Raw genomic sequence first — 27,023 nt, forward strand, 5'->3', positions numbered from 1 at the left:
AAACATCATTTAGCTATAGCATTGTGTGTATATTGTTATAAATAATAATTCCCCTCTTTAAGGAACCAAATCATTTACTCCAGTACAGAAAGACAGGTAAGTAGATATGTGTACACATAGATGTGTCAAGATAGATACTTCTTTAGAATGAAAAAAAAAAAATTACAACACTACAACATGCCTAAAAATCTCTTGCATTAACCCAGCCTACTCTTGAGCGTAAAAGAATTTATCAGAAGTAAATTACCATGAGCAATCCTTGACTCCTTATAGAGTAAAATATGGGGACCAACAGAAGCCAGGTGATAGATAAACTGGTATGTTTCATAAACATTTAATCCAAGCTCTCATCTTCTCTTGCCTGGATCACTGAAGTAGTCTTCTTCCAAATTCATCACCAACTCATCACCCCCAAAAGTCACTTTTCTAAAAAGTGATCATGACACATGTCAATTTAAAATTCTGCAATGGCTTCTCACTGAAGCCTACAGAATGACTGCAGCTACTTCAGCACTCAGGACCTGGCACCCACCTCAGTGCTCTCTGCTCTCCCATCTTTCTTTCCCTTGGCTCTGTCCAGAAGGCCCTTCCTCTCTTCTTTCCTCCTTAGCCCTCACTGGGAAACACCTCTCAGGTAAAGCCTACTCACTGCCAGGGCCCAAACTGAAAGGCATTTCTGGGACTGGACTTCCTGCACCAGCACCTCCGTCAGCCCTCCCCAACTCCGTGCTCTTTGGGGCAATCTGCACACTACACTGCAGGACTGGGTATTTAGGGGAGGGGCAGTGGACGCTGTTTTTCCTACAGAACTACTGTCTTTCTGGAAGTCAGGGGCTAGTACTTAGCTCAATAGCTTAAGCAAAAAAGATTGACAGTCAATAGATGTCTCGATAGAGATGTGAGAGGACGAACTACAAAACTGCAACTAGGAGTTACTTTCCAGGAAATAACACATGATCCAAATCCCAGCTCCTGTTTACTGTCTGGGTGATTCAGGACATGCACCTTTACCTCTCCACTGTAAAACAGGGACAAAGATGCTCACTGGTCACAGTGAGAGGACCAATGAAGGTTAAGTTTGGGAAGGGCCCCCGCACAGCACCAGGACTCAGCCCTTGTGAGCACTGCCTTCCCCTCCCCACGTTGCTGCATTCTATCATTGGAAGCTGAGAGTCAACGATGGTGAACAAGGATGCAGAACAAGCCAGGTGGAACAGGGAAGGGTTACAAGGTAGAGAGTGGCACATGAAAGCAGGATGTGGGAAGACGGAGAGCATGAACAGTCGCTTTAATGCAGAGGCCTCTTTTTAGCTTTTTTTTTTGGGCTGCGCCTTAGGGCATGCGGTATCTTACTTCCCTCACGACCCTGCCCCCTGCATTGTGAGCACCGAGTCTTAACCACTGGACAGCCAGGGAAGTCCCAGAGCCTCTTTTGACAGCAAATTAAGGACCCCTGCCAGAACTGTGAGACTTAACTTTGGCAAAGAAATGAAAATCGGTAGGTCTAAGTTCTGGTCCCTACGCTGCTGCCCCAAGCCCTTCCATCCCTCCTCTCTAAATGAGGGAGTTGAGGACTCACTTCCAAGGTCTCTTCAGTCAGTGTCTTCCACTACATCACCCTGCAATCTCTCTACTTATATAAAAGCCATAGGCTTTCAGCCGGCTACCAGGGACAAAGCATCAAGATGAAGTCAGAATATTGGAAACTGGGGCTGACTCTCAGATTCCAAGACCTAAAAAATTAAGTCATCAGTTCAAGGGCTTAACGGAAGACACCACCCAGAGAATATGTAAATTACACACTGGTCTGTACAAAGGAGTTTGCATTTTAAAAGCCCTCTAGGGATCTCACTGACACCTCCCCTCCCCTACACTTTGCCCAAAAATACAGAGCAAAAGGAAAGTCTTTTAAGGAAGAGGACTTCAGTAAACAGCAAGACAGAATGAGCCTAGCCGATAAACTTAAACAGAATGAACCTAGCCGATAACTTAACCTAAAGATAAACTTAACAGATAAACCTACTACATTCTTTTCTGTAGCTTGAATAGGAATTAAGAGTAGGGGAAGGTCCTCCATGTACAGTTTGTCTACACAATGGATATTTTCCAAGCATTGCTAGGAAATGGGTGTAAATTGTAGGAACATTGCAGGGAAATGTAAGGTTTGGGGGAGGTGCATCTTGCAGGATCCTGCAAACAATAGTCACTAACTCCCTTCCTCTCCCTTCCCAGTGAGACCAAGTAGCTTCAAAGGCCTGATTCTGCATTTAAGGAGTCCTCGAATTCTGGAGGAAAAATTTATGAACCATCACAAGTTACCAAATGGATACCTGGGGCTGAAAACATGATCTACCTCATCTGATAACCTCAGCAATTCCTACTCTTAAAAAAAAAAAACTACTCTCCCCCACCCCAAAAAAGAAAAAGGAATGCTTTGTCTGCAATCAGGGAGTAAAGAAAAAAGAGTAGAATCCCATAGGATTCTCACTTGTTCTGCAATTCTCAACAGAAGTCTAAGCATGTCATCGTGAAAGGTGACAGGCTTTGAAAACCCAGGCAGACCACACGCTGCCGAGTTAGAGAACAGAATAGCGTGTTTTGCAAGAAGGCCTCGGTTTAATTGCTCAGGGTTTACAAACATTTCGCAATTTGCCATTACATTTTCAGTGGAAGTGCCAGGATTTAAGTACGCATGATACAACTGTCCAAGTGGTAGCTTTGGCATAAGCAGAATTTATTAACGTCTTCATAAATGCGCCCCATTATAGCCAGGGCATGAGTCTTTACAGAACTGTATTTTGGAGTGGCTCCTGCATTTAAAAGTACATACTTTTTTCCTTTCTCACTCAATAAAAGCATATTCTCAGCACCCAGTAAGGCCCAAGCCCTGCAGGTAGAAGAATGACTGAAATACAGACCATGGCCTCCAGGCCCTCACATCCATAGTGGTTTTGTAAACTCATTTTCTCTTAACTCTCTATTTACATATTCACTTGTCAGCATTTTATTCATTCCAATACACTCAAACATTTTCGTGCCATAAATTATACTATTACTTCTCTAAATAAGCGCTTTGTTAGCAATTATATAAAAGCAACTGATTGGTGCTGAACTGGGCAGGACTGAATTAATTTAAATGTAAAATGTGTCCCAATGAACTCAAACAACCATCTTGTATTTACCGAGATCAATGACTCTGGGGCAACACTCTCCCCCTTCCCTGGGTTTGAACCAACAAAATCCAAGGGGGTAGGGATGCCAAGGGCTTCTCGCTGTCCGGCACCTTCGGGAAAGAGGAGCTGTGCTCATTCATTTTTAAAAAAGTTTTAACCTAATAAGCTTTGAAGTTTACATTTTTACACTAAGAAGAATCTAAAAAATAAAGTAGCAACTGTGCCTGAAATCTGCTAAGTATGATGTCTGGATGTATAATTCCCCTACTACCTCTACTCTCCTAATCTTCCAAACAGCATTTGCCTAAAATGACTGGATGCCATTACATTTCTACCAAGTTGATCTGGGATAGTTAACTATGGAGCACCATGGCATCAGGCTCCTGACTGGTGGAGGTCAGAGAACTGGGGTGCAGTCTGACGTTTCCACCAACAATGAATATGTGCCAGAGATCAAGTCACTTCAACCTGTCTAGGCTGATAGATGATTGCAAAATGCCATATTTTAAATACAAAATGAAGGAAATGGTGTCTTTTTATCTCCGTAAGAACAGAGAAAGTCAGCTGTCAGTTTCGCGTCTTGATACATTCTTCCGAAGATATAGTTTCTTATAAACACTTGGATGGCAGCTTTCTAAAAGCAGAATAAAGATCCTTTTCCCCTGGTGACTTCTTACAGGCACGTACAAAGGACAGCAGGTAATCTACGTCTTCTTTGCCTGCTTTTTCACTAAGGAACAATCTTGATGCCCAAGACTTAAAGCAAAATAAGACCTTATAAAAGATGGGAAAACACGGGTGAACACTACCTGTTTGGGACAATCTTTACCGTCTTTCAGCCTCACACGGAACTATCAGCTCTGTAAGAAGCACATATTTTCTTTTCTCCTGCATCTGCCTTTTGAATAACAGGTTTGGGCTTCTTGAGCCCCACCCCATCTTCTAACTCAGCCAAAGAACACTCTGCTACAACTGACCCAGCAGCGCTGGAATCTGCCAGGGAAGGGAAAGCAAATCTTCAGAAAGTGGTCCATGCCACCCCGGCCCCCAAACGACCCTGAGCCCACACGTCAGTTCAGGTGAGCATCTCTAACCCTTCCCTCCCCAGCCCACACCCTAGTAAGGGATGCAATGTGATGTCATCAAGCCAATTTTCTCAGTGCCTGAAAATTTAGAGTGAGACCTAAGCAAGAAATAACAAGATAAGCTTCCTGCTTGATAAACTTAAAAAACAATCTATCACCACAACTTTTATATATACGTTCATTGGGTTTCCTGAAATTTCACTGAAGGCCCATATTCATCAGTAATGTTCAGAAAATGCAAAAAGCGTTAACTTAAATTTTTTTTAATATATATTTTTTAAACATTGGAGAGTCATTCTGAGATGGCCCACACTCTGTCTATGGAGTGGGTATCTCCCTGAATAAATCTGCTTTCAAAAAATACATTAATTAAAATAAAATATCGGAGAGTGAGACGAGCAGATAGAAATCTTTGACCAACCTTCCCTGGCTCTCTGTACAGGAATAATCATAAATACCAAAGGACACCTGAAAATGGAATAACTGGGACTTTAGGATGTCTGGAAAGTTGAGACACAAGATCATTTGCAAGAAAAAAAAACAGAAAGACAGCTATTCTTTATTAAACACCTACCATATATCAGTATAGAGCACTAGCTATATATCAGCTTAGCTAAATCTCAGAAAACCTAAGAAGCAAATCTTTGCTTCACTTTTCAGGTAATGAAATAGAAGGTCAGTGGAGTTGGGTACCTTGGCCAAGATCAGGCAGTCAGTCAATGGGAGGGCTGGGATTTGAATCCAGGCTAACTCACTCCAAAGTCCAAAAGCTTAATTACTGTGCTAAAAATGGTTTCATCATTACCAAAGAGGAGTTTTCTATAAACTACACCTCCTCCTATTTAAAAAAAAAACAAAAAAACAAACAACTCCAAGTAAATCTAGAGCCTCTTCCAATGATCTACACAACTCCCAATTCCGAACCTTTCCATTGAAATGGACTTTTTAATGTGTGGAGTAAGATGTCTGACTGTAAGAACCCCACCCATCTGATTGCAGTCTACCTGCCTACCTACAGCTCCACCATAGCAAATCCACTAATTCCTCAAGGCGCTGAACCCTGAACAAGTAAAAGCTTCATCCGCCATGCCTAAGAACTATTTTTCAGAAATTATGCCAAATCCACGGGCGGGTTTAGTTACTGGACATTTCAAAATGCATGACAATACGGATTTAGAAAAATAAGTCTTACTGTTTTTAGTCCCAAACACATAACAAGTATCCTGTAATTCTACATGTTGAAAAACTGCAAACAAAGTAAACTTTCTGTGGTTCTGAGTAAGGAGATAATTGTTTTCCTCTCCTGGTCAGACAACACATGGTGAAGAGATAAACATCAGTAACATCAGCCTCTTCCCAAATCCGACTGTGAGAGCACATCAGCCGAACAGTATTTATTTACATCTATTCTTTGAAGGACTCTGTCTTTTCCACACCAACTTCTCAGCAGGTGTCCCAGATTAAACTGTGGAACATCATACCCGTTTGTTTAAAAAATATATCTTTGATGTGATCTGTGGCTGGTTATCTTTTTAATTAGGGTTTGAAATCCTAAACCGTGTGTATTTAACCCCCTAAGAGCTACAGCCGGAGAAGGACGACCCCGAGGGGTGGGCTTGTCGAGTCTGCGAGCGCGAAGGGAGCGCCGCGGCGCCGGGGTGCTGCCTGCTCCCGGGTCCCGCGACCCGCCCTCCCCGCGCCTCCGCTTCTCCAGGTAACTCACCAGGATGCCCATCACGTCGGTCCAGAGCCGGGAGAACGCCTCGGACAGACCAGCGCCCGCCTCAGGCTCCGGCGCGGGCTCGGCTTCGGGCTCGGGCGCCGCGCCGGCGGCTCCCGCGTCCTCCTCCATGGCCGGGTCCCCGGGGCGCCCTGGCCCCGCAGCCGTGCGCGCCCGGTCCCCGGCGCCGGTCCCCGCCCGCCGCGTCACCACCGAGTCGCGCCTCCGCGCCGCATCCCAAGCGGCCCCGGCCTCCGACCCGGCGGGGGCCCCCGGCAGGCGCCCGCACCTCGGCTCTCGGTGGCGACGGGCCGCGCGGCTGACAGGTCCAGAAACTTTCCCAGCCCGGCTCGGCTCGGCTCGGCTCAGCTCGGCAACCCGGTAGCAGGAGGCAAAGTTCGCACCACCGAGTTTTCCGGCGGGGAATTCTGGCAGCCCAGAAGCAATGCAACCCGCTGCAAAGGCGTCTCTTCCTGTGACGGGGACCGACTAACTAGGCACGAGACTTATTTCTTCCAGCAAGTCTGGGCAGGGCCCCGCGGGGTGACCGCGGCGCCTCTGGGACTTGACGGGTACTTCCCGGGCCCCCTCTCTTCAAAATGAGCTCTTCCAGCTCCACATGACTCTCTCCCCTTGATGCTAAAGAAAGCGTTTAGCAACAAAAGGTGCTCTGATGTCAGGCTCTTTGCATGGAAATGAGCCGCAGACAGGAGAACAAATCGCCTGTTGAAAGAGCGGCCGCGCTGCTGTCTCCCGCCTGCACAAGTTTCCAATCACGCTATTCACTGGCACAGTTTGGGTCACAGAAACTCGAGAAAGTTAATCTTTAAGCTGCTCCTGCCGAAGGAGTTCCCAAGTAGTGTAGTTACCCCGCACACCTCGCCCCTCCTGAGGTCAAGCGACCTCAGGAATTACAGCTCTGACTCTGGCAGCCAAGACTTGGAAAAACAAGTGTGAAAGCTTGGGCACGAGCCATTGTTTGTATCGTGTGTATTACAAGGGGGGACATTTTGGTTCCTGGGCGGCCACAATGCCATGCATTGCTTGGGGTGGCAGCTATTTAGGGGGCACGCGCTTTGGGTTTTAATGGTCCCTTTACAGTAAGGGCATAGGGAAGGGCCTTTTTCAAAAGGAAATGTTATGGTTGTAGCCATTAAGCCTACACACCTGGGGCCCCGTGTGTGTTTTTCTAAGGACAAGATCCATGACGGATTATTTTATGAGGGAAATAGCCCTGTAGATGCATTTCTCCTTTTGTGATTGTTTCTTTAAAAGCCACTCAAGAATTCTCGCTGGGAGATGACAGTCCACGTCACATCGGATCTGGTGATTGATCGCTTTGTGAAACAGTCCAGAAACTACAATGACTCGCCCCTATGTTAAAGGACTGAGTGGTACAAAAACCCAGGTGAGGTGCCCCAGGGAGAGAGCCCTTGCTCGTTTTGGAGGGCTCTGGCTGTCTTTGTTTTTTCCTTCTGAACCCACATGAAAGGAGGGGTACAAGATCACGTCCCTTGAAATTCCCCTCCTAAAGCATTAATTACGGGATCCAAAGGATGAATAGCCCTTAGAAGAAAGTTCAAAATTGAAAAAAACTGAAAAAAAAAACTTTTTCAAAGGTAATTAAATTTATACGCATAATCCCCGATGACAAAGAAACAAAATGCAAAAGTTTCCCCTTGATAGGAAGGAGGCATTGTGTTGAAGTGGAGTGCTGGGTGCAGAGTCAGTATGACCAGGCCTGCTGCTTTTCCCTGGGCTGAGGCTGGAGTTAGATCAGGTGCGTGTTCTAAGATGCTGGGAATCCAAATAGATTCATTAAAGCATTGGTGGGCTTTATTATCATTACTATTATTATTACATCTATAAAGACATGAAAATAAGTAAACGATAGGAAAAGGTAAAATAACCATTGAGTTGATTTTATGTATACTTAAGAATTTCAATGTATTAGCCATGTGGTACCTTACTCAATTCAAGAAAATACAAAGGAGGGACTTCCTAAGTGGTCCAGTGGGTAAGACTCTGCGCTCCTAATGCAGGGGGCCAGGGTTCGATCCCTGGTGGGGGAACTAGATCCCACATGCATGCTGCAACTAAGAAGTCTGCATGCTGCCACAACTAAGACCCAGTGCAACCTAAATAAATAAATAAGTATTTAAAAAAAAAAAGGAAGAAGAAAATACAAAGGACAGTGCTGCTTCTACAGGGGGCGGCTAGTTTTCTGCATCAACACCTTCTGGCAAGTGACTGAGCATGAAGCCAAATGAGCAGGATGGTGGGGGCAGGACTCTCCAGCACCAGTCGTGAGTCTTTCTTCTAGACTCATCAGATCACCTGAGGGCAAAGCATTTAACTCTTCTGTGCTGCAGTTTTCCCATCCTAGAGGAGGCAAGGCCGCATGAATTGCCATGTACCTCCTCAGAGGAGATGTTATATTTCAGGGTCATCTAAAGATAGGTACCATTTGGCAACAATACAAACACACATATCAATATAACTAAATCTTAGCCAGCATTCTGGTACTTAGAGAATCAAGCTACCCTAGATATTTAAGCTCCTTGTCCTGGCATTCCCGAATAAATGGATAAGAAAATAAGTAATACCTTTGAGGGGGAAGGTTGCTACCTACAATTTTGCTGTCTGTACATAAATATGAAATTTTGGGCATTTTTCTACTTGTACGTAATAATTTTTTTGACCACCTGAAAAATGAAGCTGAACCTTTTCGCTTATCAAGCTTCATGATGCTTCTACTCAAAATGAGTCTGATTACTTCTCCCAAATTGAGTCTTTTCTCCTTTGGTTAATGTCAATCTTCCAAAAATTCCTTCAGGGGCTTTTTAACAAAATATAAAGAATAATTAGCAACATCACAATCATCATCAAACTATTTCAGAGTCCCATAGGGTACTGTTTACAAAGAGCTTTTTATAATAGAATTATATCCCACGAGGGTGGGACAGAGCCTTGAAGGTGATCTTGAGATCACTCCAAGTGAACACAACTACATTGAGCAGAATCAAAGTCAGATGACTTGATTACTTTTAAAAGTTCTTTCATCTATGCTGTAATTTATTTGATTCCCACAAAGCTCTGTAAGGTGGGCAAGTGCCATTAAAGACATGTACAGGGAAAGTATGCACATAGGAATCCTGCTCTTTCTCCTTTCCTCTTTCCATCAGGGCTCTCCCTCATCCAGCTCTGTGGAATTGTTATGATGTTGGTAAGTGAACTCCAAGGACAGAAAGGGATCTAGAAGAGAATTTTCTAGACACCTAGTAGAGACCCAAAAGTTGACTGAAATCAATTCTGTGGGTTCTGATAAACATTTATTGCAGTGAACTATCAGAATGCAGTCAATGAAAGTAAATATTGGAAATGCACCTGTCTCAGTAAGTGTTCCTTCTTGGAAAATTAGTCATACAGCTGCACATAGATGCGTGCAACACGGAAGTACATACATACACACATATGCATATAAATGCAAATACTGGATTGCTTTGTAAAAAATTGTTCCTTACTATGTGGCAGGATTACAAGTTTAAAAGCCACTAGTCTAGAAGCTGCAGGGTGTTGCCTGCAGTCTACTTAGGACATCATTTTGACATAAGTAAAAAAATCTATTACCTGGCAGTAAAGGTAGAGTTTGGCAGTAACACAAATATAATGGGTTCAGGACAGAGCCCAGTTTGAATTTTCACTCAGGTTTCTATAAGACATTGGGCAAGTTATTTATCTCATCTGTAAAGTGGGATAGTTCATCTACTTAATACAGTTGCTATGGGCTTCCCTGGTGGCGCAGTGGTTGGGAGTCCGCCTGCCAATGCAGGGCACACGGGTTTGTGCCCCGGTCCGGGAGGATCCCACATGCCGCGGAGCGGCTGGGCCCGTGAGCCATGGCCGCTGAGCCTGCGCGTCCAGAGCCTGTGCTGCGCAACGGGAGAGGCCACAGCAGTGAGAGTCCCGCGTACCGCAAAAATAAAAAAAAATTAAAAATTTTAAAAATTAAAAAATAAATAAAAAATACAGTTGCTATGAGGTTGTGTGTGAAAATGCAGGCAGTAATTCTCTATGAATTAGAAATTTTTCCCCCCTTTCCCTCCCCCTATTCACTCATACCACGAGGTGATATCTATAAAATTTCCCTGTTCATACCTGTCTCTTGGGTCACATAAAGGAGTAATTCCTAGCCCTGGAATGTGGCCGCTGAGTGGAAGGGCTGGGAGGTTATCTCTGGCAAGGTGGAGTCATAAGGGCTATTCAGTTTGGAAGTAAAAGTAGTAATAACAGTAATACCGATGTTATTTATTGAAAATCAACTCTATGTCAGGCACTGTGTTTCATGTTTTATATTTTATTTAAACTTTAAATAGAATTTATGACTTCTCACTATGATCCAACCCTCCCACCCGCTCACTTCCCATTTCAGTACACTGTTACATCCATCCATTGGTTCAAGCTACCAACCTCAGAGACGTGCTTGAATCCTTCCCACACCTCACCATCACTCCCATCTAACCATGGACAAGCCCCATGGATCCTACTTCCTAAATATGTGTCAAGTTCATCCACTTCTCTCTGTCTCCACTACCACACACCACCTTAGTCCATACCAGCTCCATCTTTTACAATATTTTTTTTTTGCGGTACACGGGCCTCTCACTGTTGTGGCCTCTCCCGTTGCGGAGCACAGGCTCCGGACGCGCAGGCTCAGCGGCCATGGCTCACGGGCCCAGTCGCTCCGCGGCATGTGGGATCCTCCCGGACCGGGGCACGAACCCGTGTGCCCTGCATTGACAGGCGGACTCTCAACCACTGCGCCACCAGGGAAGCCCCATCTTTTACAATATTTTATCTAGATCAGTGCTTCTCAAAGTGTGGACTCAAGAACAGAAGCATTAGCATTACCTAATTTGTTGGAAATGCAAATTTCCGGCCCCAGCCTCCAAGCCTGCAGAGTCAGACACTCTGAGGATGGGACCAGTGACCTGTATTTTAACAAGCTCCCCAGGCAATTGTGAAATCTGCTCAAATTTGAGAGCCACTTGAAACTATGGGAATGTCAGAATAAGGAAAAGGAACGCATTGCCAAGGGAAGGTGAAGTTGTAAAATACAATATGTTGAAAAACTAAACCAGCGGATTGCTTTTTAAAATTAACTGGTAAAAGAAACCATCATGAGATATGTGAATGGAGATCCCCAAATCAGATGTTCAGAGACATTTGGCTTTCAAGGGCAGACGATAAAATATTAAATGTATTTATTGTAATAAAGTGTATTATCCATAAGAATAGTACATATTTTAGGAACACAGCTTCATTCTAACACTTGTTATGTTTTAAAGACAACACATTTTCTACAGAAAAAAATGTGAGATTAAGCAGAGATTAATAGAGAATAGACTTGAGGACACAGTGGGGGAAGGGTAAACTGGGACGAAGGAAGAGAGTAGCATGGACATATATACACTACCAAATGTAAAATAGCTAGCTAGTGGGAAGCAACCGCATAGCACAGGGAGATCAGCTCGGTGCTTTGTGACCACCTAGAGCGTTGGGATAGGGAGGGTGGGAGGGAGGGAGACGCAAGAGGGAGGGAATAGGGGGATATATGGATACATAGAGCTGATTCACTTTGTTGTACAGCAGAAACTAACACAACATTGTAAAGCAATTATACTCCAATAATGATGTGAAAAAAAAAGCAGAGACTAAATCCAAAAGATTATAAATAGTCCAATTTTTTTTTTTTTTTACCATACTGCATTCTGAAATTGAGCAATGAAAACAGATAAACTCATTTAATTTTTGCCTACGGTCAGCAATCCTCTCTGGCACTCTAACGCGGGGCATTCCATAACGCCTGGGGTGGGGCGGGGGGAAGTAACTTCAAGGAAAGACTGAAACGCCAAAACATTTTCCCCCTTGACAATCCCAAACACATTTTTTCCACAACTGCCTTAAAAGTGAGCCAAACACCTGCTAAAGCATTACCTGTTTAAAAGCCTTTTCATCATGGAGTATTTGGTAAGAGAGACTGAGAAAAGAGCTAAGAGCAAACTAAAGAAAAATTAAAACCAAGTGAAGACAGCCCAAACAGGCTAGGGAGAGAAGGTAAATAAACAAAATGATGATTCAGGGCTATAAATACTTTTCTCTGAAATCTCTTCTTCCACTCTGATAAGCAAGGTTACTAGCCTAGCCAGTTAGGTTTTCCTCTGTGCTGATGCTATGTAAACACCATGGTTCTGCCTGGGAATCATTCCATCAGGCATAAAACGACGTGACTGATATTTCATCTTGCATAGTTGGGTCAGACTAGGTAATTTCTAAAGCCATTTGTAATTCTGAAATACAAGGATTCTGAACTATTCAGTAATACACATTATAGACAAGAAGCAAAAGACTCTGAGTGGGGTACCAACATTGAATTCACAATGTTTAAGGCAAAGGACCCAAAGACTTCAGCCCACCATGAAATAACTTCTGAATTAACATAGGAGCAGTGTCTCCTGTGGAGAGCTGTGAGATTCTCTGAGAGCCACCTGACACTGAAAAGGAGAAAAAAAGGAAGCATGGAGAGGGAATGGTCTTTAGAATCATACTCCCCGCTATTTATCTTTTTAGCGTAGGAGAGTGTAAGAAAAAAAAAAAGGGATGTGTTAATAAGAGACGAAAGATTATGTTAAATATTTCCAAATTATGCAAGGACAGTCTAAAAAGCACAGCTGGGAAGTATCATCCACCAACCAAACTGCTTCATCCATCTTGTCTATTTTATAAACTTTACCCAACGAGAATGCCTACTTGGCTGTCTCTATTGCTTACACATACTTGTGAAAAATATTTTTTTTCCTATTAAATGTAAAAGCTCCAGTTAACACTATTGCGCTGCTTCTTTTTTTAAAAATTTTATTAATTAATTAATTTATTTATTTTTGCTGTGTTGGGTCTTCGTTTCTGTGCGAGGGCTTTCTCTAGTTGCGGCAAGCGGGGGCCACTCTTCATCGCAGTGCGCAGGCCTCTTCCTGTCGCGGCCTCTATTGTTGCGGAGCACAGGCTCCAGACACCCAGGCTCACTAGGTGTGGCTCATGGGCCCAGTTGCTCCGCGGCATGCGGGATCTTCCCAGACCAGGGCTCGAACCCGTGTCCCCTGAATTGGCAGGCAGATTCTCAACCACTGCACTACCAGGGAAGCCCCTGCTCTACTTCTTTGAAGTGCAATGTTATAGACATAGAACAAAAGATTCTCACTCACAAAATGAATCCCAGAAACCACAGAAAACTATTACAAATCTTACCCAGAACTGAAGTATTATCCAGAATACTTTGGTTGAACAACGAGAAAAAATAATTTATAATTAATGACATTTTTATATGACTATTAAAAAAGGAGGGAGGCATTGAGCTGAGTATAACATTCTGGAAAAAATATGTGTTGACTTATTAAAGCAAAGGAAAGTGTGATATCCTTTTCACTACTCATTTTTTTAAAGAGTCACATATTTACTATATAAATTACTTGAGGAAGAACCACGAGTCTTAGATGCACTGCCCAGCCTGATGGTAGCTCTGTACACAGCCTTGCTTTACTCTGTTCTGTGTCTTTCATGAGGGAGCCAATATTTTGGGTCACAAGCAGCAAGATTTTTATACTCCTAAAATGTACCTGATGGCTATTGAAAAGAGACACTCCCATTCTTGTTTCTAAAGGAATAAAGAAAGGAAGGAAGGAAGGAAGGGAGGAAGAAAGGCAGAGAGAGAGAGAGAAAGAGAAATCTCCTAACTTTCCCTTTAGCTATAAAGTTCTATCCTTTTAGAATCTCAGAAACATATCTTCCTTCTTACGCAATCTAACTCCCTTCCTTTCCATGTATAGTAAGTTTTTCAGTCTCCCCTTAGTCATTCAAGGCCATTTTCCTCTTCTGGGTACTTTCTTTCAAACTGCATTTCCTGTGACACACAGAGGCACACGCGCATGTGCGCGCACACACACACAAAGGCTCAGTTATCTCAGTTTTTCTGAGCCGCCTTATACAATTGAAGATATAAATAAATGAACTTGGTGAAGAACTCATCAAAAGAGGTGGCACCATGAGAATGTCTCAATGAGCTTCTCACATATAGAGAGAGAAGTTTGAGTGACAGGACATTGGGGTCATGGCTACTTCTTTAAATAGTGCCTTGGTCAAGCTAAGTGAAACAATTCCCTGTTTTAGGAAGCACGTAACATGCTCTGCTCCTGTGGTGAGTGCTGGCTGGAATGGGGATTGAAATGTAAGAGAAATATTAATATGGATAAGCAGGCCCCAGATTTTCTGCACCATTTCCCTCTCAAGGAACACAAATGTTTTTAAAGGAGCAAAAAAGTAGGTTGTCTAGGCATACATTTTTCCTATGCCTTATAAATGAAACAACTAGGTGCTAGCTCCTCTTTATCTAATGAATGTCCTCAAAAATCAGATGATGTTGATTCCAATTGCAAAGAGACACAACAAAGGCCCCTTGTTCTAGAAATGAGGTCATTTGGACAGTCTATCCATTAAGAAAAAGCCTATTTTGCTTTAAGAGGTCACCTATTGGGGCAGGAAATCCATCTTTCAGCCAGTGCACTAACATCTGGCCTAAGTCTTCTGGGCTGAAATGTCAATTTCCTGGTCTAAATGGAACACACATGAAAGGAAAAAAGATAAAAAATACAATTTTTTTTTTTTTTTGGCCAAGCTTCACGGCTTGCAGGATCTTAGTTTCCTGACCAGGGATTGAACCTGGGGCCCCGGCAGTGAAAGCACCGAGCCCTAACCACTGGGCCACCAGGGAACTCCCAAAATTCTCCAAAAAAAGAATTACTCTTTAGTGATCAAAACAAATAAACAAAAACTGTAAAATACCTGTATGAAAATTTTCTTTCTGTAATAACTCCTGAAAGGTAAAATTAAGAGGCTAGAGATTAATGACAGCAAAGGAACAAATCAATCATTCACTAGTACATTCATAAATAAATATACTTTAATTTAGAATGACTAATCATGATTCATGATGATTCATCCCAAGCTGGGCCAGATTTGCTTTTGTATTCTACTATGAGGAGGGGGAGGGGAGGAAATATACTAACTAAATTAACAGGATAAAACTTAAAAAAGAGAAGTAAAGGGAGGATATTTAACCAACACAAGAAAAAAATCTTCTCAAGCTGGTTAAGAGTGCCATAAGATATTTCATGTGTAATTCTTCTAAATAAGCCACTCAGTTTATACTACTTTTTGTACCCTTTCAGAATATTCCATAGTTTTGACTAGTCTTCTCCTACTGGTTCAAATTAGAGAGATCTGGTCCATCATTCATTCATTCATTCATCAGGCAACAAACAATTGAGCTCTAGTTATGTCTGACGTCACGTTAGGTATTCACAAAAGACAGCCCTGGTTCTCAGGAGTATTTAATCAGGAGTGTAAAATCCTTAATTTTTTGAAATTGTTAAATTGTCCGATTTAGGTTCACTTTATAATTAGTGGTGATGTGGAGTCTAGAAGAGCGCGAAAATTGAGAAAAGGCAAATTTTCAGTCATACTACTAATCTAGGCAAGAGCTACAAGGATTAACAATAGGGGCACTTAGCACACGTACATCGGTTCCTGCCTGATCGCACACTGCTTTTTCAGCTTGACTTTCTGTTATGATCAAACATAGAGTTATTTTGGAAGGCTCTTATCTACTTTCCCCCACATTCTCTGTATTTCCTATTTTCTGCTTCTCTGTTTTGTTCAGTCTGTTCATTTTCCCTGAAATACTCCTGCTTTCTCCCTCCAGCTTTGTTGAGACATAATTGACCTCTAACATTGTGTAAGTTTAAGGTGAACAACTTGTTCATTTCTTACACTTATATATACTGCACAATGGTTACCACCATACTCTTAGCTAACACCTTCATCACCATCGTATCACGTAATTACCATTTCTTTTTTGTGGTGAGAACATTTAAGATCTACTCTCTTAGCAGCTTTCAAGTATATAATACAGTACTATTGACTATAATCACTATGCTATACATTGGATCCCCAGAACTTATTTGTCTTATAACTGGAAGTTTGTACCCTTTGGTCAATACCTCCCCAGTTCCTCCACCCCCAGCCCCTGGAAACCACCATTCTAACCTCTATTTCTACGAGTTCGGCTCTTTTAGATTCCACATATAAGTGATATCATACAGTATTTGTCTTCTTTCACTTAGCGTGATGCTTTCAGGTTCTTCCATGTTGTCACAAAGGGCAGGATTTCCTTCCTTCTCATGGCTAAATAATATTCTGTGAATCTATCATCTATCTATCTATATCGATATCAATATCGATATAGATATCTCACATCTTCTTTATCCATTCATCTATTGACAAACACTTAGGTTGTTTCCATAGCTTGCCTATTGTGCATAATGCTTCAATGATCATGGGAGTTCAGATATTTCTTTGAGAAGCTTTTTCATTCCCTTTGCATATATACCCAGAAGTAGAAATGCTGGATCATGTGGCAGTCCTGTTTTTAATTTTTTGAGGAACCTCCATACTGTTTTCCATAGTGGCTATACCAATTTACATTCCCACCTACAGTTCACAAATGTTCCTTTTTCTCAGGTATCTTTATTTTTTTGAAAGAGCCACAGGTGATTATGATGGGTAGTAAGGGATGAAATCCACAGGTGTAAGTGCGAATGTAAAACTGAGAAAGACAGAACTTGCGGAACACTACCATTCAAGAGAACAACATGGGGTAACGACACAGTGTCTGAGTGAGAGTAGTCCCAGCGGTAGAGAATCATGGTGGCATGATGTCAAGGAATTTGAGGGTAACAGGAAGACGGGAAGGATCAGCAGTGTCCAACATTATGGAAACATCGATAGGAAGAGTATCAACTGAATGTTCATTTTAGCGGTCACTAGTAACTCTGCTTAGCCAGTGCAATTTCATTGTAGAGGAAGGAGTAGAAACAAGATTGCAGGAGACTGAGGAAATGATGGGAGAAAAGTAGTGAAGAAAGATAACAGAAGGGGTCACAAGGTTTGAAGAAATATTTTTAAGCATGTGAAAGATTTGAGCGAATTTATAAGGCAAGCAGAAAAGGAATAGTAGAGGAGGAGAGATTGGAAATTTAAGAGAGGGTGGTACTAGAATAAGATTCCAGAGGAGATGATGGTGATGATAATAATAATTTACATTTTTGAGAAATTATTGTTGGCGGGATTCTCTTGTACAGAGTCCAAACAGACTACCCCTTTCCTGTTAACACAGGTTTCCTACTCAATAATACAACAAAATTGATCAGATTTAAGCATTTTAAGAAAGAATTACATTCTAGTCACATTTTGCTGATGCTAGACCCAGATCTTCACTGGATTTTAAGATTTTTACAAATCCTCATTCATACATTTCAGATATTTCAGTTCAATAAGCATTTACTGAATGTCTATTCTGTACTTAGTGGAAGGTATTTAAGCATTGGGGAGTATGAAAAGTCACAGATTCTGATCTTGATGAGCTTAGTCTTGTGAGGGAGTCACATAAATACTCTCAACCCAGTGTGATAAAAGAATCCATAGGCCCTTTATGAACTGAGAGACTGGATGGTCATGGCGGTCTAGAGGCATCATGGCAGCCTTCCTATAAGAGGCTTCATCTGAGTTAAAGCAGTCTCAAAGGAAAGGTTGAAATTAGCCAGTCACATGGGAGCTAAGCTGGTTTCAGACTATGAGAACAACAGGAAAAAAGGCACAAAGACATAAAACAATATTATGTGTTGGAGGAACTTGAAGTTCTCTGTTTTAAAAAATGCTAGAGAGGGAATGAATAGCTAGTCCAAAGCTCAGAGAATGAGATGGTCAGTCACGCTGCACCTAGCCTGCTGTCAACTAAAGAGGTTTGTCTTAAGGCTCTGGGAGAGCTCATTCTTTGTATTTTAATGCTTCCTGATTTCCTTTCTGAAATGGTGACCTTCATTTTACTTCCCAAGTGCACCATGTACTGCTGAGGGTCCCTGGGCTGAACAGGCAATGCCAACGCCTGCAATAACAGAGTACACATGAAGAGCCACGGGCACATTAGGGAGGGAGTTAAATTTGGAACACTTCACTAATGTGCAGGTCATACCTGCCCAAAGGCCATGCTGATTCTTTTTCTTTCCAATATTAGTAAATGGGCCACCTCCCTTGATATTTCCTAGCAGCAGTACCAAACAGCTTCATGCAGAGAATCTCGTCCTAGATCTCCCCACCAACACTGTGATATGAAGTAATTTTCAATCTTCCTGGTTCTCGGGGTCCTTAACTCTCAAATGAGGAGGGGGGAGATATTTGAGGTCTTCTCCATTTCTAATGTTCTATAATACTGTGAGTGAGTATTTTGGTATAGGAATTGTCTTAGGGAATAAGGAAGTAAGGAGATACCAAAAGTCTGGGGAGGAGGAAAATGGCTTTCCTGGTTAGTGGAAGGTATTTATATAACAGATGGGTTAAGCCATCTGGAAGATACCCCTTATAAGAAATGGCTTATGCATGCATTCTTTTTTTTTTTTTTTTTTTTTTTTGCGGTACGCGGGCCTCTCACTGTTGTGGCCTCTCCCGTTGCGGAGCACAGGCTCCGGACGCGCAGGCTCAGCGGCCATGGCTCACGGGCCCAGCCGCTCCGCGGCATGTGGGATCTTCCCGGACCAGGGCACGAACCCGTGTGCCCTGCATCGGCAGGTGGACTCTCAACCACTGCGCCACCAGGGAAGCCCTATGCATGCATTCTTGATGAGGCCAAGTGTTCCTCAGTTCTCCATCTAGAAATCAAGCAGTATCTTCAGGAAGGTGGCAATGGAACGTGACTGACATAAACAAAATTACAAATGTAAATTGGTACAAGATTCAGAAATTTGGCAGGATGCATCAAAATCCATAAAAATGTTCATATCCTCTGATCCGGTATTTAGACTCCTGGGAATTTATCCTGGTAAATTATTGGAAAGGAATCAGAAGCTCTGTGCTCAGAGGCTTATTACTGCACTTCTTACAACATTTAAAATTTAGAAAGAAGCTTCATATTCCACAAGAGAACAATGGTCAAATAAATGATGATACTGAAGGAATAATATCTATTGATTAAAATGTCAATATAAAGAACATGTAACAGCACGAAAAAATATCCTCTGTATGAAACACTGAACTCTGAGAAATCTGGAGTGCATGTGTGCAAAGGTGAGACGAGAATCTACAAATATTATATGCCACTGTTTGTAACTGAGTAGGAGCTCAATAAATATTTTTTGAACAAGTAAGTAAATGAAGTAAAATGAAAACTGGAGATGCATTAGGATGGTGGGATCTTGAATTAAATTATCTTTGAGAATTTTTCTATTTTTGTTACTCTGTTGTTTAATGATAAGCACAAAGTTAATGAAGGTTAAACATTTATTAAATGTTTATTGTGTACAGATCTGGTCCTACAGATAATATATTTTGCAATGCTACTTATTCATCACCTTCCGAAACATGCCTGCTACTTTTCCACCTCCAGATTCAAGCCTTCATGGAGCCAATTTCAATGCCGGCCAGACATTTGAATGAATGAATGAATACCTCAACAAATGAGTGGCAGAGATTGAAGCACAAGATACTGGTACCTTAAACCACACGGTCTCTGGTGTGCTGTATGGTCAGGAATTCTCAGTACTCACTCAAAGTCCTAGGCTTCGAGACTCTCTATGTAAATAACTGCAAGAATTGGAAGGTTTGAGTTCCCGAAGCTGAGAGACAAAGAGAGAGTTCTTCTCAAAACCCTGTCTTAGAAAGCATAAACTTCAGTGGTTAAGAATCCGCCTGCCAATGCAGGAGACACGGGTTCGAGCCCTGGTCCGGGAAGGTCCCACATGCCGTGGAGCAACGAAGCCCGTGCACCACGGCTGCTGAGCCTGGACTCCGGAGCTTGCGAGCCACAACTGCTGAGACTGCATGCCTGGAGCCCGTGCTCCGCAACAAGAGAGGCCACCACAATGAGAAGCCCATGCACTGCAACCAAGAGTGGCCCCCGCTCAGCCTGAGCGCAGCAACGAAGACCAAATGCAGCCAAAAAGAAAAAAACAAATACCGTATGCAGCCAAAAATAAAATTAAAAAAAAGAAAGCATAACCTTTTCAATTACTTCTGATCATTCTTTTTTTTTTTAACTAATTAATTTATTTGTGGCTGCATTGGGTCTTCATTGCTGCACGCGGGCTTTCTGTAGTTGTGGAGAGCGGGGGCTACTCTTTGTTAAGGTGCGTGAGTTTCTCATCACAGTGGTTTCTCTTGCGGAGCACAGGCTCTAGGCACGCGGGTTTCAGTAGTTGTGACATGTGGGCTCAGTAGTTGTGGCTCGCAGGCTCTAGAGCACAGGCTCAGTAGTTGTGGCGCACAGGCTTAGTTGCTCCACAGCATGTGGATCTTCCCAGACCAGGGATTGAACCCGTGTCCCCTGCATTGGCAGGCGGATTCTTAACCACTGCGCCACCAGGGAAGCCCCTTCTGATCATTCTTGAATGCGTCACTGATTTTTTGTTTTTTGTTTTTTTAATTGGGGTATAGTTGCTTTACAATGCTGTGTCAGTTTCTGCTGTACAATGAAGTGAATCATCTATATGTACACCTATATCCCCTCCCTCTTGGATCCCCCTCCCACCCCCATCCCACCCACCTAGGTCACCACATAGCACTGAGCTGAGCTCCGTGTGCTATACAGCAGGTTCCCACTAGCTATCTATTTCACACATGGTAGAATATATGTGTCAAACCTAATCTCCCAATTCATCCCGCCCCCCCCTTCCCCCACTCTGTCCACACGTCCATTTCCTATGTCTGTGTCTCTATTCCTGCACTGCTGATTGGTTCATCTGTACCATTTTTCTAGATTCCACATATATGAGTTAATATATGATACTTGTTTTTCTCTTTCTGACCTTCTTCACTCTGTATGACAGATTCTAGGTCCATCCACATCTCTGCAAATGACCCAATTTCATTCTTTTTATGGCTGAGTAATATTCCATTGTATATATGTACCACATCTTCTTTATCCATTTCTCTATTGATGGACATTTAGGTTGCTTCCATGTCCTGGCTGTTGTAAATAGTGCTGCAATGAGCATTGGGGTACATGTGTCTTTTTGAATTATGGTTTTCTCAGGGTATATGCCCAGTAGTGGGACTGCTGGGTCATATAGTAGTTCTATTTTTAGTTTTTTAAGGAACCTCCATACTATTCTCCACAGTGGCTGTATCAATTTACATTCCCACCAACAGTGCAAGAGGGTTCCCTTTTCTCCACACCCACTCCAGCATTTATTGTTTGTACATTTTTTGATGATGGCCATTCTGACCAGTGTGAGGTGATACCTCACTGTAGTTTTGATTTGCATTTCTCTAATAATTAGTGAAGTTGAGCATCTTTTCATGTGTCTCTTGGCCATCTGTATGTCTTTTTTGGAGAAATGTCTATTTAGGTCATCTGCCCATCTTTGGATTGGGTTGTTTGTTTTTTTGATATTGAGCTGCATGAGCTGTTTGTATATTTTAGACATTAATCCCTTGTCCGTTGCTTTGTTTGCAAATATCTTCTCCCATTCTGAGGGTTGTCTTTTCGTCTTGTTTATGGTTTTCTTTGCAGTGCAAAAGCTTTTAAGTTTAATTAGGTCCAATTTGTTTACTTTTGTTTTCAGTTTCATTACTCTAGGAGGTGGGTCAAAAAAGATCTTGCTGTGATTTATGTCAAAGAGTGTTTTTCCTATGTTTTCCTCTAAGAGTTTTATAGTGTCCTGTCTTTTACATTTAGGTCTTTTTTGTGTGTGGTGTTAGGGAGCATTCTAGTTTCATTCTTTTACATGTAGCTGTCCAGTTTTCCCAGCACCACTTATTGAAGAGACTGCCTCTTTTCCATTGTATATTCTTGCCTCCTTTGTCATAGATTAGGTGTCCATAGGTGCGTGGGTTTACCTCTGGGCTTTCCATCCTGTACCATTGATCTATATTCCTGTTTTTGTGCCAGTACCATATTATTTTGATTACTGTAGCTTTGTAGTATAGTCTGAAGTCAGGGAGCCTGATTTCTTCAGCTCCGTTTTTTCTTTCTCAAGACTGCTTTGGCTATTCGGGGTCTTTTGTGTTTCCATACAAATTGTACACTTTTTTGTTCTAATTCTATGAAAAATGCCATTGGTAATCTGATAGGGATTGCACTGAATCTGTAGATTGCTTTGGGTAGTAGAGTCATTTTCACAATATTGACCCTTCCAATCCAAGAACATGGTATATCTCTCCACCTGTTTGTGTCATCTTTGATTACTTTCATCAGTGTCTTATAGTTTTCTGAGTACAGGTCTTTTGACTCCTTAGGTAGGTTTATTTAAACAATGGAATGTAGTGCAAAACTTTTACACGTTGTAGCATTTCCAAAAAGGAACAGGAATGCACTATGGCAAATTTTTAAGGAATGGAACCTGAAGGGACACAGCATCCAAGAAAAAGCAAGCAGGAGATGTTGGGAGTCACATTTTAAAAGATTTTTCTCAGTATTTCCTCAAACCTCCTTAATAATAACAAATATTCAGGAACCACCTTTTTTTGATCCACCCAGAGTGTTTAACTTTCCTGGTTTTGCAGGTCTGATGATAAATATGGTGTCACGGATTAACAAGAGCTCTTTATTGGACTGAATTTTATCACTGGCTCATGCACGCCCAGATTCCGTGGAGGCCACTGGAATGGCTCATCTGTATCCAAAAGAAGTATTTAGCCTTTGGTCAGCAACACAAGCAATTTCACCCTTGGTTTTTCTTGGATACAGAGTCTACCTTCTTTACTATTCATCTCGACATTTCCCAAGGAGAAACACTATTTTTGAAGTTGCTCTGTGCCCTTGCCTATTTCTCCTGATTCCTTCCCTTTCCAGCTGATTCAGAGTGGAGAGCATGCCGCCACGTGCTATATCTGATCACCGTTATACTCCCCAAGGCACAAACGACAGTATTTTTAAGCACAGCAATCTCAGGGGTTCTATTTCAGTAGCTCATGTGACATAAAGAGCCTCACTTTGAGGCTCTTTCACGCATACATATACTCAAGATACACCCCCCTTTCCATAATTCTTTAAACCCTGACTGTCCCAGAGCTTAGCCACCTCGGCAAAGCAATAATCAATACTCCCTGCGTCATCTCAACATATGGTCACCAGTTTCTCCCAGAAGTGTCTATGACTTATGAAGGAAAACCAGCAAAACATTTCATAAACCCATGGTGTCAAACACCACTCACTTTCGTGGTCTGTAAAATAAAATGTCTAACTTTCAGTGCCTATGAGATGAAAAATTGAGAGTCCAAATGCACACTGCCCAGCATTTCCTGCGAGCTTTCTTCTAATCACAGATGCATTCTGGGCAAGCCAATTAATCTGGGCACCATGCCCCGAAGTGGGCTGTGTACTGCTCCATGTCACTAACAGCATGACATATATCTATGCCCTGCACCCACTTAATTTGTCCCTGGCTGGAATACATGAACTTTTATTTGTGTTATTATCATCATATCCTGTCTAGACTGAAAACAGCTACAGAGCGGCTCCCTTCATATTCAGTGAATTAAAAATAAAGAAGCTGGTCTCTCCCCCCACTGCCTCCGCTGGGAAAGCTGGTGGGTTTCCACTCAGCCTCTCCCATCTAAAAGGGGAGAAACAGAGGGAAGACCAGGGAAGCTGCTTCCAACTGGAAAAACCTAGGTAAGAGCAAAACTTGACGTTAAATAGTAAACACAGTGATCCGACTCCAGTAATATTATATTTTAAGTAAATGTCTTGGAAAAATAATGAGGTTTAAACCAAGCTAGGCAGCAGTAAAGTTCGGACTCTGTTTTGATTCTAGTTTGAAAACACTGATGTGCCAGGAAATTGGTGAACAAAAGCATTACTGTATCCTCAGAGTTGTGAGCGGGGGAAGAGTCTGTGGGGCTACAGCGCAAGGATTCTCAAAGGCAGAAGTGTTCAGGGGTGTGGCAGGCGATTCTTTCTCTGAGATTTTTGACAGGCTAAGAAAGCTCCTACCACCAAGGTAAGAAAATCCTTTCAACTTAAAATATTTTGAATTTATATAAAACTGACCAATCACTGGGATAACTTGCATCAGAAACAAACAAACAAAATCCGTCTATTTAAGGATTCATCAAAGGATCTAAGGTGGTGATTGAGCACACAGACTTTGACTATTTAAGTTCAACCTTAAACCAGCCTCAATTTCTTCAATTACAAAATGGGGTTAATGAAAGTGTCTATGACATAGTGTTGATAAGAAGAATAAATGAGATAGTTTGCAAAGAATCTGATGCTATGAGTGGCACATAGTAGATGATCAATAAAAATATATTAGCTACTTTTATTATTATTATGTGGAAAAGCAGTTAATACAATATCTACCTGGCTTAAAGGGAGCACTGAATAAATGAGAATAGTGGCTATTAAAATTTTATTTCAATTCTGTTTAGTACTAATGATAAATAGCTGCTTTTAAAAAACATGTGTACAGGAGGGTGGGAGGGAGACGCAAGAGGGAGGAGATGTGGAGATATATGTATATGTATAGCTGATTCACTTTGTTATACAGCAGAAACTAACACACCATTGTAAAGCAATTATACTCCAATAAAGATGTTAAAAAAAACCCCCGAAAACCATGTACACTATTTTTCATGAGTAGACTTGGGGCTTAGGAGAGAATAAGTTATTCTAACTCCATCCTCTCTTTCTTTCCCTCCTTCTGAGCTCAGACACAGTAATGATGTTGGGTGGAGAGGAGAGAGGAAAATAGACATCTATTTCCAAAATTGGTTCAAGGGCCTAAAATGAAAACGTATGCCATTGATTAGAGGGAAATGACCATGAATGTCTTAGAAATAACCCCTAGACTCAGGCACAAAAGAATACACTCATCAGGCTCAGTAAACTCCTCATTATCATACAAATTGTTTTCAAGGCTGATCTAATAGGATATGATTAATAATTGGGATTTGTTTTCTTCCAAGAAGCTGAATGATTGAAGGGAGCCCATACAATTTAAAAGACGGTTCCTAAACTGATCAAGTGAGTGTTTTCTGCTTTGCTTTGTATAAACAAAAGTATTCTCATTAGTAGGCAGAGTCCTCAGGGGTGCCACTGAGTGAGGCAGTGTATGTGGCTGCAGTCTTGGCGTTGTCTGTGTTCACTATAGGAAGTGGGGCTGCGTCTACTCACCATACAGCTTATGAAATGAGAATTGCAAAAATTCTGGCTGCTCGGGGACAGAACTTCCGACTCCGTGTTGTTTATCCTCTGATTAGAATACCTGGTAGAGTCCAAGGACTGCTTGAGCTACTTCCCAGCTCTTTTCACTTCCTCTTTGGACCTTTTCTGAGAAGCACAAGCTCATTACTGGTGTAAATTTAATGCAACCCAAACTGCTTATGAAAATCTGGACAGGAAAACACTGAGCTTATGCTAAAGGTAATTTTCAGAGAAACAAGGTTTCCTTGTTCGAGTTGCCCAAAATTCAGAGCTCTGCAAGGGGGAGGGAAGGACTGGCAAGTTAAGGGAAATAAAACCAGCAAAATAAGGCCTTTGATTATGAGTTAACACAATGTGTTCTAGCCAGTTACCACAATTACAGCTCTTGCTCTTCTGCCAGAAGGAGCAGGTAGCAGTTTCTAATTCCACTGCCCACCCTACACCAGGCATGCAGCCTCACGCACACAACCACCAAGGTCCTTGTCAATTAGAAGCAACATTAAAATGACATCGCATCTACTCACAAATGTTGATGAGCTCATGCCACCTGTTGAGGGGCTGTGGGACAGTAAAAGGGTAAAGAGACTTGACACAAGTTTGTATATATTTAAAAAAATTTTTTGAATTATTATTATTTTTTTTTTATTTTTGGCAGCATTGGGTTTTCGTTGCTGCACGTGGGCTTCTCATTGCAGTGGCTTCTCTTGTTGAGGAGCACGGGCTCTAGGCGCACGGGCTCAGCAGTTGTGGCTTGCGGGCTCAGTAGTTGTGGCTCGCAGGCTCTAGAGCGCAGGCTCAGTAGTTGTGGTGCACGGGCTTAGCTGCTCCGTGGCATGTGGGATCTTCCTGGACCAGGGCTCGAACCCGTGTCCCCTGCACTGGCAGGCGGATTCTTAACCACTGCGCCACCAGGGAAGCCCAGGTTTGTATATTTATATTGACAAAGAGCCACTTCATTCAATGTTCTCCCTCCACTTCCACCTTCTACTCCACTGTTTTGCCAGAAATCTTTTGAATAGTTTTGCAGTGGTATTTTGCACACAGAAGAGTGTTAGTTGTATTTAAATACCAAGGCTCGAGAATCACAGGACATTGTGAAACGTGTGCCATACCTCAAATAGTAGAAAAAATCAGCAGAGGCTAAGTTACCCTCGAACCATCCTCCACACGCATTCACAAATAAGCACGAAGAAAAACTGAAGCCAAGTGGTCTTAAATTGGAGCTAAAGGTGAATTTTCTCAGTCAGGGTGAATCTAAGACACTGGAATGAGTAGAGAGATTATCAAAGCTCTTTTCCAAAGATCTGGACAGTAGGAGAGTATGTCAGAATCAGGATGTCATGTCAGCTTACGTGAGCTTCCATCCAGCCTCTGCTCACATAGTTTCCCTACAGTATCTAAGTCCAACTTTGGGGTTTGGCTCAGATGGTATCCCCTTTCTCTGCCACTAATTCCCATGATCTGTTTTTTTTTTTCGGGGGCGAGGGGGAGGTCTGGTTATCATTTGGAGTGTGTCTCTCCTCAGTCACTCCACACGCCCTGGATCTCTGTCTGCTGACACTCAACCTGTCCTTCAAGACATAATCAGATGCCACCTCCCCTGAGAAGGATTTCTGCAGTACCACCATCTCCCCAGCAAGAGTCTCTTCCTCCTCCTCCATGATCCCAGAGAAGTATCCTGCAAATCCCACTCTCACAGCACTTCACACACTGCATTTACTTTTATCTTACTACTT

At 42.3% G+C, this 27,023-nt stretch overlaps 1 protein-coding gene and 1 non-coding gene across 3 annotated transcripts in view; both read right to left on the reverse strand.

The window, feature by feature from the left end:
• The window catches only part of SASH1 (SAM and SH3 domain containing 1), a 185,967-nt gene extending 179,269 nt beyond the window's left edge, over window positions 1–6,698 (reverse strand). For both annotated transcript variants that reach the window (XM_060029820.1, XM_060029819.1), the window contains exon 1: window positions 5,982–6,698. In XM_060029820.1, coding sequence (XP_059885803.1) covers window positions 5,982–6,110 — 129 coding nt within the window. In that variant the 5' untranslated portion in view covers window positions 6,111–6,698. The remainder of the gene's footprint in view (window positions 1–5,981) is intronic.
• An 8,031-nt stretch (window positions 6,699–14,729) lies between these two features.
• TRNAE-UUC (transfer RNA glutamic acid (anticodon UUC)) lies at window positions 14,730–14,802 on the reverse strand. The gene has a single exon. It is a non-coding gene; the product is annotated as a tRNA-Glu (tRNA).
• Window positions 14,803–27,023: the final 12,221 nt, after the last annotated feature.

Source organism: Delphinus delphis, chromosome 14, assembly GCF_949987515.2.
Source record: "Delphinus delphis chromosome 14, mDelDel1.2, whole genome shotgun sequence".
In the NCBI taxonomy this organism is placed as follows: Eukaryota; Metazoa; Chordata; class Mammalia; order Artiodactyla; family Delphinidae; genus Delphinus; species Delphinus delphis.